This window comes from Argopecten irradians, chromosome 3 (genome assembly GCF_041381155.1).
Source record: "Argopecten irradians isolate NY chromosome 3, Ai_NY, whole genome shotgun sequence".
Taxonomy (NCBI): domain Eukaryota; kingdom Metazoa; phylum Mollusca; class Bivalvia; order Pectinida; family Pectinidae; genus Argopecten; species Argopecten irradians.
This window is the reverse complement of record NC_091136.1, coordinates 31,746,252-31,759,000: the sequence shown is the minus strand read 5'-3', so window position 1 is coordinate 31,759,000 and position 12,749 is coordinate 31,746,252. Positions and strand designations below refer to the sequence as shown.

General features: G+C 32.6%; 1 protein-coding gene across 1 annotated transcript in view; it reads right to left on the bottom strand.

The window, feature by feature from the left end:
• Window positions 1-9,414, bottom strand: part of LOC138318221 (putative leucine-rich repeat-containing protein DDB_G0290503) — a 29,560-nt gene extending 20,146 nt beyond the window's left edge. The window contains exons 1-4 of the mRNA XM_069260420.1: window positions 9,013-9,414; window positions 7,476-8,108; window positions 6,725-6,925; window positions 5,655-5,855 (exon numbers count right to left, since the gene is read on the bottom strand). Of these exons, the coding sequence (XP_069116521.1) occupies window positions 5,655-5,855; window positions 6,725-6,925; window positions 7,476-7,980 (907 nt within the window). The 5' untranslated portion in view covers window positions 7,981-8,108; window positions 9,013-9,414. The remainder of the gene's footprint in view (window positions 1-5,654; window positions 5,856-6,724; window positions 6,926-7,475; window positions 8,109-9,012) is intronic.
• Between the last annotated feature and the right edge of the window lie 3,335 nt (window positions 9,415-12,749).

The window sequence follows — 12,749 nt, the reverse complement described above, 5'->3', positions numbered from 1 at the left end:
TTTCGAAAGTAAAATCGAATATCTCTATTTGATAGTTTACACAAGAGGACAGAAAGATTCTTAAGTAGCGACGCATAAAATAATTTTTACTATATCACAATAAATTTTTTCTTTCTTGCTTGCTCTGCCGCCTATCCTTACTTCGCTTTAGAAACTCTTAGTAATTCATTAGTTTCTTTGATACTGTACAAGGTCAACATCATGCCATGGAAAATTTTAAGAATAAACGGAATTCATTCACGTATTATTAAGCTGCAGGTCAAAATTGTATGGTATGAATTATTTAATGTTTTATTCTTATAAATTCACCGTCCCTTACTACAGTGCCGATGAACATAACATATCCTGAATTATTTTCCCAATTTTCTTATCGCAGCATTGTTGCCCATGATTTTAGTAATTGCTTATTTTTAATAGTTGGTTTATCCTAATTTCTCATTGTAAAAGCTCTGCTTCTCCTGTCTCAGACCAGCGATATTTGATGCAATATTCGCATTTGATTGCTGTGGTATTGCTTAAGCTTTTCGGTTGATAACCACTTCAGTACGTTCTCTAAGGATGGCTACCTCTTTCTCGATTGCTTCCTTCTCCATATTGCCTGTTTGCACGGTAGCTTGCAGTGACCTGTAATTTGAATTAAAATTCAGATAATGTATTTAGATTTTTTTATACTTTCACTGACAGTTTGGGGATAACTTTATCTGTCATGAAGCTGGAGGTAATTCCCGCGATTGTATAGGTGATAGGTTATGTTAGAGATTACTGCATATTTAAATAGCTTAACGTGGTGCGAAATTAATAACGATAGGATGCCCTTTTGAGAATGGTGGTTTATTATTCATGTTGTCACAAATATGGTTTCTGTTACACAAATGCGTACATTTTCTAATATACTTTTTTGCAATATAAAAGCCACATGTATATAAGTATTGCCAAGATTAAAAAAACAAAGATAAAGGCTAGCCACATGACTTAGTTTGAAATGCCCAGGCGAAGTTTGTGTAATGTCAAGCACTCAACGCATAATACTAATAAATATAGAGAAGTATAATGATAAATGCATATGCGTGATGTTTATCGCTCACCTAAGATTTTCCTGTAACATTTTCTTTTCCTGTTCTAGCTGATCGATTGTTGAAGAAAGGGATGAACACTTGGGGTCTGTTGGTCTTCCAATTTGGCGGACATGTCTTTGAGCTGGTGCTCCTGTTCCTTCTGAATACGGCTGGTTTCCTTTTCTAGAGTCACTTTCTCCGTATTTGCCTCTTCCAAAGTCACACGGAAAGAATCTTTTTGCATTAATAAAAGAAGAAAGTAATATGTTTTTTTTTTTTTTTTTTTTTGTAATATTTGTTTTTCATACTGAATCTTGTTTGATTGGTTTATTGTTTTCCTTCATATCGTAGTAAAATTAAAAAAAAGGGGAATGACAGAAAAATATGTTATTTTGACACAATTATCAATACATTGTCGATGCGTATTGGTTCGGAAAAAATAATATCGTGATGAAAGTAGTCTAAAAAATTTGTTATTATGAGCACTGCTGTCAGCGTGGGTTTAATTGAATTTAGTGAAAAACACTTAGTTAACATTGTATTAAATATAGATTTTAAACCCGCTTGGAGTTTACAAAAAATAAAATCATTGTTTCAATAGAAAAGACCCAATACCCCCCCCTCCCCCCCTAAGAGAATAAGAAAAAAACACCAATACCCCCCCCCCCCCCCCCCCCTGATCAAAACTTTTCCCTTACCGAGCCAATATTATATTTTGCACAAAAATGTATATGTTTTGGGATCAAGAGAAAGTTACATTAATGAAATATATTTAAACAGTATCTTGTTGAGAATCCCTGTACAACTCTGCACCGTGCACAGTATGATACTTAACGAAATTGTTTAGCCTAAAAGTAGACGTAAAAACAGTTGGTGAGGCCAACATTAGAATAATTACTAGAATAAAAAAGTAAGCATGTTAATAAATCGCAAAACGGATGAAACATACCATGCACATACCACACTGTGTTCTCCAATGTGCGAAACATTTAGTTGTAACTCTTTAACAGTAGTTGACAGTTCGCCGATTTATCTCCCTTGGAGCTGACACTATCTGAAATCTCCAAGTCTGTTCTGAGGTGTGATACTCCCAGTTGTAGTTTGTCTCAGTTTCATTGTCATTTATCTTTGTCTGACTGTACAGCTTTTAGTTCGTCTTCCGCTCTCCGCCTAGTCAACATGAGCAGATGTACACTGGTATGACAAATATAATTTCGCAGTAGTACAGAGGATAGATAGTTAAGAATAAGAAATCGATAACAGTTCATTTGCATTTGCACACGGGGTATGCTAAATAGTGCATATGCATTGATTTATTTTTCACATGAAGTCGTATGATTTTTTTGTCCTTAATTGGATAATACAAGAAAAAGTCGTTTAATTTATACTTTAATACGAAAACAACCTTGAGCGGAATATGAGTGCTCTTATATAAATCTGATATAAGAGGTGAAATATGAATATCCGTTTTGCCCGGCCTCATCATTTACGTCCTAGACTGTGTTTTCACAAAGGAAAAGCAGGGTTTTGCTATTGTAAATTTTTTCTAAGCGTAGAAGTCAGATTGACGGCGTGTTTAAGCCTGTTTCTAAAGATGACCCTGATCTGGTTCCTGAAAAGGCTCCTTGCAGAGAATTGGTGATTGCACCTGCGCCGATGAGTATATTTCATGCATCCTCTTGACAATCTATCCACGTTGAATCTTTGCAGTTTTGATGCTTCGAAAACACGATCTCTCTGTGGAACATTGAGTTTCATGTGGGGGATTACACTTATGGAAACAATCACCGGGAACGGTATTGAGAAGTTACAATAAATTGGAGTTTGATTCAATTAATAAAGTTTTTTTTTTTTCATTTGAAACAAATTTATAATTATGAACTCTCTCCTATTTTTCGAAAACTACTGTATCCGAAATGAAAAAAGGTTTACCTCCCAAAACGCAACGCAGTTACCATATTGTACTTTTCCTTCACAGGAACATTTCTGTTGAAGACTCTTTTACTGTAGAAGGATAGCTCTGACTTATCTCCACCTGAGTAGATCCTTATCTGTTTGCTCTAGCTGTCTTTGCGGATGAGTGTCATGCTCCATGTTTGCAGTTGTCTTCAATTCCTTTGTCATTCTGTCTTTTTGTCCTTGTCTGCATTGTAATGTTCTCAGTTTAATCATCTTTATTTTCACGCTTGTTTTCAACTATAGCGACCAGTCGATCACGCCCAATATCTTAAAAGCTTATTAGCAAATTGTTTTCTAGTGGTTTTCTCGATTATACGATATAGTTATTTCCAATAAGTTCTTACCAAAATATGGGTATCTAATCATTACATTACTAAATTTTTGTTAACCATGACCGAGAACTTTTTTGGGCTGATGTCATTTCCACTACGTTCAATTGTAAGTGCTCTTATTGACTGTGTTATTATGTTGTCCAACCTTCGAATTTAATATTCTTGAACTTTTGAATTTAGCTAGAATTACTTTTGATTTCTTTTCAACACAATTTCGTAATAAATAAAATACTACCAAACAATCTTATACTTCTGTTACTTGCGCGCACCTCCAGATTTTACATTGTTTTCTCATAGAGACTTCTACTGTATGGTTTTCGCCCAAATATACGAGATTTTCAATGTTTATTGCTAAAACGTAATTATATTAAGACTTTACCCGATTTGCCTCATTTCATCAGAAAGAAATGGTTTGTTTGTAGCCTTTTGAACTGCAGAAGATAACTCTGACCATCGTCTCCCTTGAGCTGACACAAGCTGTTCGTGTTCCATGTCCATTGGCGAATAAGGGTCATGATCTCAGGTTGGCGCTGTTTCTTCAATTACTTTTTGTCAATTTGTATCTTGTTCTAATTTGTCTGTCTTCAGATTTCAACGTAACTTTTTCACCTTGGTTAACATATCGACCAAGGCATGTAAATAAATATTATAATAAAATTATATTTGCAAGATTAAATGATATCAAATTTTTCTGGATTGTTAACTGCCATTAAATATTGTTACTGTTTTCTCTTAAGTAATTAAATTTTGTATTTAATCATAGTTTAAAAAGAAATAACCTTTTCACATTACCTTCACCTATATATTCGTCCCGAGTGATAATAATCAAGGAATTTAGCTCATCATTTATCCTATATTTCAACAATATTGGATTAATCCTTCCATTAACAGATATGTTGGTTTATATCATGATATCCAAACTAGTTTACATGTAGATCTTTATCACTATTTTGTTTTAAAAATTACATTTTCAATTATTAACCTAATACAGTGTAATATTTACATTTCCGTTTTCACCTTCCTATATAACCTTACTAACCGGGCAATCGTTTACACTTGCGTAAACGCAGAGGGGCTGCTGCACAAGAACACAAACCGAAACACTGACTTCCGCCCTTATGTGAATGCGCATCCGGTTAGGCCAAAATATATGCCATGACAAAGGTTCGATATCAACATCAGTTTGAATGCAATGGAAAGCATTGTGTTAGTAATTAAAACATAAAAAAATGAAAACATATGGAATAAATGGATTAAAAAACGCTAAAGTTATTGTGGAACTATATTTTATTTACTCCCGGAACTTGACACATTTTCCCGCCAAATTGGAGCTAGCTGTTTCGCGATTCCATCAATTACTCAGCTGTTACATCAATCGTATAACGTTGAAAAAAACAAAGTTTTATTTCACCGGAACACTAAATTTAAATGAAATGGTCGGTCGAAATGTAAATATAAGGAATGTTTTTAATTTTTTGTTGTGTTTACTGGTGTGTAAACTGCATTTTTTGTACAGATATTTCGACATGACGCGCTGACGCGCGTCATTTAAAATATCTGTACAAAAATGCAGTTTACACACCAATAAACAACAAAAAATAAAAAAATCATTCCTTAATTAACCAATCTGTTTTCCAACGTTATTACAATCTTCTTATAAAACTGTACGAATTTATTACATTTTGCGTTTTTCTTTGTTTTTCATTTTGATTTATTTTTTTAAAAAAATATAACCGATATTAAAACAAATTTTTCCTATAGTTTTTTCATTCACTGAAACATGTAGTTGTAATTTCTCTAGGTCTTTGCGGACAGTGTCATGCTCATGTTGCAATATTTCCAATTCCTTTGTCATTTTGTCCTTGTCTGACTGTACTGTTCTCAGTTCACCGTCTTTTTCAGCTTGGTAAGATATCGACAAAGCATCACGCAATATTTTAAAAGTTATTTGCAAACTGTTTTCTCGAGTTTAACTAAATTAAGATATAGTTACTGCCATAAGTTTCTTACCAAAATACAGTATCTAATCATATGTTACTTATGTAACTTTTAGTTTAGTAATGATAACAAAATGTTTTCTCGATTTTAACTTAATTAATATATAATTACTGCCATAAGTTCCTTACCAAGATTTTTGTATATAATCTTCGAGTTTGGCTCATTATATACCCTACATATAACCATTTTATTACACGTTTAGTGCACACGTGAATAGTTATATTATGCTATACGAACTATTTTTCATGTCAAAGCTAATTCTTTTAATTTGGTTTATCGTTTTGCTTCATTTTAGATTATTTGTACTAACCAAGCTGTTGTTCCAAGTCGTTACAATCTTTTAGCAATTCCGTACGCATGAACTCCATTTTGCGTTTTTCCTCTAATAGTTGTTCGATATGTTCTGTCTTATTTTCGTTCAGATTCTTTTTCTCATGTTCCAGATCAGTCGTCTTTGAAAACAACATCTCTATACGGTTTTTGGCATCTTGAAGTGATTTTTCCTTTTTGTCTGTAAAACATTTATCATATAACTTGCTATACCTGAACATGTCAGTAAAACTTTATGTCATTTTTAATCTAACGTCACCTGGAGATGTTGTTCAAGGGGATGTACCGAAAAACTACTTACTATATTACTCTGAATACTTTCAAAGCTATTATAGTAAATGTACATCTATTGCTTGATTACAATAATGCTAATACACGTAGTATCTTTTTATATTGACAGTACTGTTTGAATGAGACTTTTGGTTTCCTAAAGGTTAGTCATTAATACAAACAATGACAAACTGTTTGTTTAGTTTTAGTCTTCAGTCAATCTAATTAAAATTAGACTTGTAATTCCGCTCCACTGCGATACTCTACGTTACGCTCCAATTGGAGTGCTTGAACGTAGAGTACTATTATCCGTTTACACTTACCGATGAATCAACCACACCGAAGATGTAGGCGACACACTGATTGGCGGAATTGAGGGTGACCCCGAACGGGGTATCGTTAGATTTGTATTGGAGTGTAAACGTAGAGTATCGTAGTGGAGCGGAATTACAAGTAGATTAAGTCTTCAGTAGGATGAACAGAAAACGTGTACAGTATTCAATACATTTTTTTTTCAAGTCGAAGTCTGGGATGAAGATCACCTCGCAAATTAACACGATGTTAACATCATAATCCAAAACAATTGAAGATATCAACAAATACATCTGCACGGAATCTACTAAATTAACACTGGATAATAGCCTGGATTCTTAAAACAAAAACATTGAACGTTCTTTGCTGCATGAATGACATTAAATTCCAGAAATACTGTCCGCCCTCTATTCTCCCTAGGTTTAACAAACCAATGTCCAAAAGTAACATCTGTGTTAAGTTACTTACCTAATTGTTCTTCCAACCTTGCATTTTCTTTCTCCAGTTCCATAATTGAGGAAGCCTTGGTTTTGGTTTCTTGTTGAAGTTGACCTATCTGGTCACTCAGGTCATGGTGCATGTCCAGATGTTTCGTACGGACATCCTCTAGAGCTTTCAGCAATTCATCTTTTTCTGCATATTGGTTTTTGATATCTTTTTCCTTTTTATCTATAAGGTATTATTAAAATACGAAATATTCAGTTTTATTTAGAGAATAATACTTAAATCAGATTATTTTGTCTTAGAGCAGAACAATTCTAACTCTTCTTTTGACGGAGTAAAATCGAAAAAGAAAGCGAATAAAACGTTTTACTGTGAAAAGATACACATGAAGTGTATGTACTATGCAAATAAGCTTCCAGGAACAATTTTACATAGAACTCAATAAATATGTTTTTAAAAATCAAATCATTTATAATTAACCTGTTGAAACCTTTGAACATGAGAAATATTTATTCTTATTATAACAATTGAAAGCAAATTCAAATAAATATACGATTGACTAGTTCTGTAAATAACAAAATGCATGACTTTACAAAAAAAGCTATAAATTATTATGAATTCTTTTCGCTATTTATTTTACCTCTGGTTGAGTCAATTACAATACATGTACATACTCTCATGATTAAGATATTATTTTGAATTTCAAAATATTTTCAATAAAACCATAACAATAAAAAAATGATGTTTGCAATTTAGAAGTCGTAGACATAGTTACCTAGTTTTTGTTCAAGTGTTTCTTCTTTGCTCTCGAGCTTTTGTATTTTTGTAGAAGCCTTTTCTAGATCAGACTGCAGGTCCTTGATTTGTCGGGTAAGGTTCATGTGCTGGGCAAGACTTGCTTCTTGTGAGTCTGTTAGACCTTGTGCGTGCTTCACATGATGTAGTTTTTCTTGCTGAAGGTCTTTTATTTCTCTTTGCATTCTTTGTTGATCATCTTTTTTCTCCTGCTCGAGTTGAGCTAATTCTTGTCTTAATTTCGTAATATCATTGTCTTTCTCCTGTTGTAGAGTACTCAATTCTTTATTATGTTTCCCATGTTGGCGTTTTTTCTCTTCCTCAACCCTTCGCAACTGTTCTGTCAGTTTCTCTTTCTCACGAGTAACGTTTTCCAATTCATGTTTGTTTGCCTCATTTTCATGATATTTCGCCTGTTTTATTTCAGTTAGCTCCCCCTTTAGTCTATCATTGTCCCGTTTTAGGTTGGTACTCTCCCGTGTCATACTATGATGGTCCGATTTTGACGTCCCCGGTGATCCTGATCTTATATGGACTTCGACGCCCCTTTGTCTCTCTTCTGCATGGTCGTCTGCTTGTCGCTGCGACGACTTCTCTTGTCCATCATTGCTACCTATCACAAAAGATTAAATTATACTTTTCTCAACAAATATGATTAGAGTGTTAGTCTTAATCACTATGTCACTTGGTTTTTGCTTTTTTATTGGGTCTGAGCAGATTTGTTTTCATTGGCTCAATATAAATATAAAAAGCTGTGAAAAAACAACAACATTGTTTCGGGCTACCTGTATTAAATTGGTTGCTTCGGTAAAAGTTCAATAATTTGATTTATATGCTGAAACATTGACACAGTATTATGATTGTGGTCATTTCAATTACTTTGAAAAAAACTATTTTTATGATTTATCTGTTTTTGCATCCGCATGGTAGGTTTTAGGTCCTAAGAATCCTAAGGCTTTTCACTAATCACAGACGACGTTACAAAAAGTTGCGCCATTTTTAATCAACACTCCTTCATGATAATCGAACCTGTGCAAAAGGAAAAGTAACGATTCCTACCATCTCAAAAATGTAAAATATGAAATTGATGACTTCTTTGACTTTGTATATTAAGTGAAAACTATACATTACATATACCTAATCAAATGCCTCAAAAACTTTTGTTGTCTATACAAATTTTGTTTTTGTTGTTTTTTTACCTTGCTGACTGGCAGATTTCAGAAAATCGAAAGGACGTAAAACGGAAAACAACACCTAAAAATAACATAATCTGTGAAAAAATATTATCATAGACTCTTGTGAAACGGATATACGTAAATGTCGAATCACAAGCTCAATTATCATTTGCCTCTGAAATAAAACAATAATTTAAATGGATATTATTGAATGCTAAGTTGATGAACTGTTCTGTTTTGTGATCGGGCGTAATATACTGTAAATCGCCATTAAAAAATACCAGAGACGCGAAATTAAGTTGTCACAAAAGAGTTGATTTACCATAGTATTTGGACACTTACTTTGCCTTTTTGCTATTTTTTTTCCGACGATTGCTTGTCGTCAGTTATCTCCACAGCATAAGTTACACCACTTTTACGTTGTTGAAAACTTCCTCGCCGACCCCCTTCGTCATCTGTGCTCCATCCTTCACTTTTTCTCTGGTTTTCTTTCTGTGTCATACCTCCTTTCTTCCTTTAGTTTCAATTCGAGGTCATCTCGTTCTTTTTGTAAACGTGACACCTCGTTCTGCAAATCTTTTACCTCATCTTGAAATTTGCTGACTTGTTTCTGATCTTTAGCAAGAAGTTTATCCTCAGCATGGTGACTTCGTTCTTTAATTTCTTTTACCGTCTTTGGTTGACACGTAATTGGCTTTTGGTAAGCCAAATCAAATATCAATCCAATCTGGAATCCTCTTTTGAATTTTAAAATATATCTATCAGAAGACCGTTGAAGTTCTCTTTCTCCAACATCGTTGCTATAATCATTGATTACTTGTTCTTATTTTCTAAAATAAAAAAAAATGAAAAACAACTGTGAATATCTATTAAAGGTACTTTTAAAGTTGAATTATTGGCGTCAGGGAATGTATTTTGCTTCTTTCACATTTTCATAAATTCAAATTTACAAAAAACGCACAAACAAACAAAATATCAACATGTAATAATTACGTAACTTAGAAAAACAACCATAATAGAAATTATTCATATCTTCATAGACTTTGAAATGTAATTAAAAATAATATCAATATAATTATTGGATAACAGTGTATGTGGCTATTTTTTAAGATACTACACCGCCAAGAAATGTTTGTGTTTAACTATTAAAAACAGGAGCATATGAATTTGTATTTTGCTTCAGAAAAGTAGCAAAAGTTACTTAGTTTACACTATTATCATCATCTAAAAAGTTTGAGCTTCCTGTTTTATTTCAATTAAAAGTTTTTAAAATCAGTAATTGCATCCAGAAAATAGGTCCATGACATTATGCCGTTAAATGCAATGAGGTACTGATTACTGAGGTGCTCAGACAACAAATAAAATACAAAACAAATTATTTGTATTAGTATTTTGGCATACAATCTATATACACTATTACACATCAATTATGCTTTATTGGCGGTGGAACATCTTTAATTAAAGTTATCTTATGAAAAATTCGCCTATTCTTTGTGATGTTACCAAAATAATTTTAGTTCAGATGAAGCATAAGTAGGAAGGATAAGTACTATTACCCATATTGCATTATCTAAGCATTTGTTTGGCACATGATGACTTAAGTTCGAGATAGGGTAGTTTTTGAATTAAATTAAATCAACAACGAGGTTTGCTATCAATGAATATTTCAGTGTCCATGGACTAGGTGTTACCAAATATTTTGTAACCTTGACATGTATTTTCAATACAACTCTTTGTTGTATTTTTAAAGAAACTACTAATAGTTTAAATTGAGATTTTACAGTTATACTATGACGAAGAGTAGAAGTGAAAATCTTTAAAAAAATGAAGAAAACTTCCGTGTTGTTACTGTCTATGGTGTTACCAAATAGTAATAAAATAGTAACAACACTGACAAATTTTGGTAATACCACAGAAATAGATTGGTGAAATAGATTTGGAAATAGCGAATCACAAATACAACTGTCAAATGTACCACCACATTTATTCTTGGTAACACTATGGACTATGGTAACGCCACAGACAAGGGCAAAGAAACACTGCTTTTTTACTCCTTTTGTAATATCAAATGTATTTGAAACTTTTTGATACCATAGTATTTTGTGTACCTACACCATGGACAAATATGTCCGTTGTGTTACCTTTGTCAGCGGTGTTCAATCAATGTCCATAGTGTTTGATCTACCATGACAAAAATATTGCAAAATGATACGTTTAAGAAGAAATATAGAGCATGTTAACAAACAAAAAGTTTTCAAATCATTGAATGATCAAAATCAATTTTTTGTTTGAAAAGAATAATTTTTTTGAGTCATTTTATGTATTTTAAACTGAAAAGTACCTGTATGCTATAAAAAGTACAAGGATGTTGACTGTTGAGATATATTCTTTGTTAGCTGATTACAGAGTATTAAACTTGTATGATTTATGATGAGCTATTACTTTGACCTAGTATCAAATGAAATGAACAATTATAAATTACACTCATAGATTTTAAAACAGGATATTATAATTTTAAGTATGATAACACCATGGACATTCGACCTTGACATGGGATCTTTTGGATGTCATTGTAACAAATTGGGAGCTTATCAGTAATTACCAATATTATGTTTGATATCTACAAGAACCATTCTCCAAGTTTCTGTTTTTTTCTATTTATGGAGGTGTGTTTTTCAATTTTTTTTATCTTGGACTTGGAATATTTCTGATAATGATTGGTACAAAATTTACTTGAACAGGTCATCATTAGTGCTCTATTTCATTTAGTACATATGCTAATATGAATAGCAGAATGAATTATTTTGTCAAAGTACTCATACTTATTGTGCTACATAATACCGTAGCTAGATTGACACAGTCGATGTATTTTCATTATGACGTACATGATGATCTATCCTAAATCCATCATTGTCTATTTAATGTTGGGAGCGATCTATTTATTGGTATGATCTAGTAAATTAAACATACGTGAATTGATTAATTGATAAATGTAAATTTATAATTTTTTTTCACTAGTACAATGAAATTAAACGTCATAGTCTAGTCAAAAGGGTTGCCACGGACTAAAACATCATCAAAATGATGACTCAAATATAATTTAATGATACATTTCTTATCATACCTCGACCTTCCAATCATTGCCACGGACTAAAACTGACATTATCCAAATGACGACTCGTGTCCAACAAATAACGCCATATTTACAAATATAATTTAACGATACATTTCTTATCATACCTCGACCTTCCATTCTTCTCCGGGGCAGCACCAACGACCCATGGTACAACTGGTGAATCAGGATAGTAAAACAACTGTGTTGTATGGCACACAATCGATTAATTAAACAAGTAATTGTACTACTATCACAACTTTTGATGACTATTCGCCCAAAATACTGCGAAATAAATATTCAACACAGCATCTCTACAAATGAAAGTAGGAAACTCCTACTTTCGGTTTGTGAACGGGAATCCTCTACTTTCGGTTTTAGTTATGGTTATACACATTTATAATGTTAGATGTCATTTGGACCACATACTTACCTTCACTCTTTATATTACCTTACCTACTGTATAAGACACTCTACATAATGTTAAAAATAGCTGTCTTCGTGACCTACATATACTCAACACACTCTGTGTTTATAATAGGGCCGCCGGATTACATGTAGGTTAGTTTTTCATTATAGGCTGTATTCGAACTCACACATTTGTCAATCAGGTTTACATAATCTTAACATGTTGTTAACATTTGATCCTAACTCTACATAGGTTTATACCATTCTTTGCTATTTATACATATCGGATATTTGGAACATTTTGAATCTTAATTATAAGGATATAATAATATTTAATTGTCATCTATTAATACCTTTTCTAAGTCTGATGATAGTAAATGATAAATAAACTTTTATCTGCATTAAAGGTTATACATTTGTGATACTGATGGCTTTTCTAAATTAAATATCGATGTTCCAATCACAAATTGTATTGTAATCAGCTTGTGATGACAAGGTCTTGTACATATACATAATTATATAGTTAAGATAAGATATTCTTTTGAATTGATGCCATGTA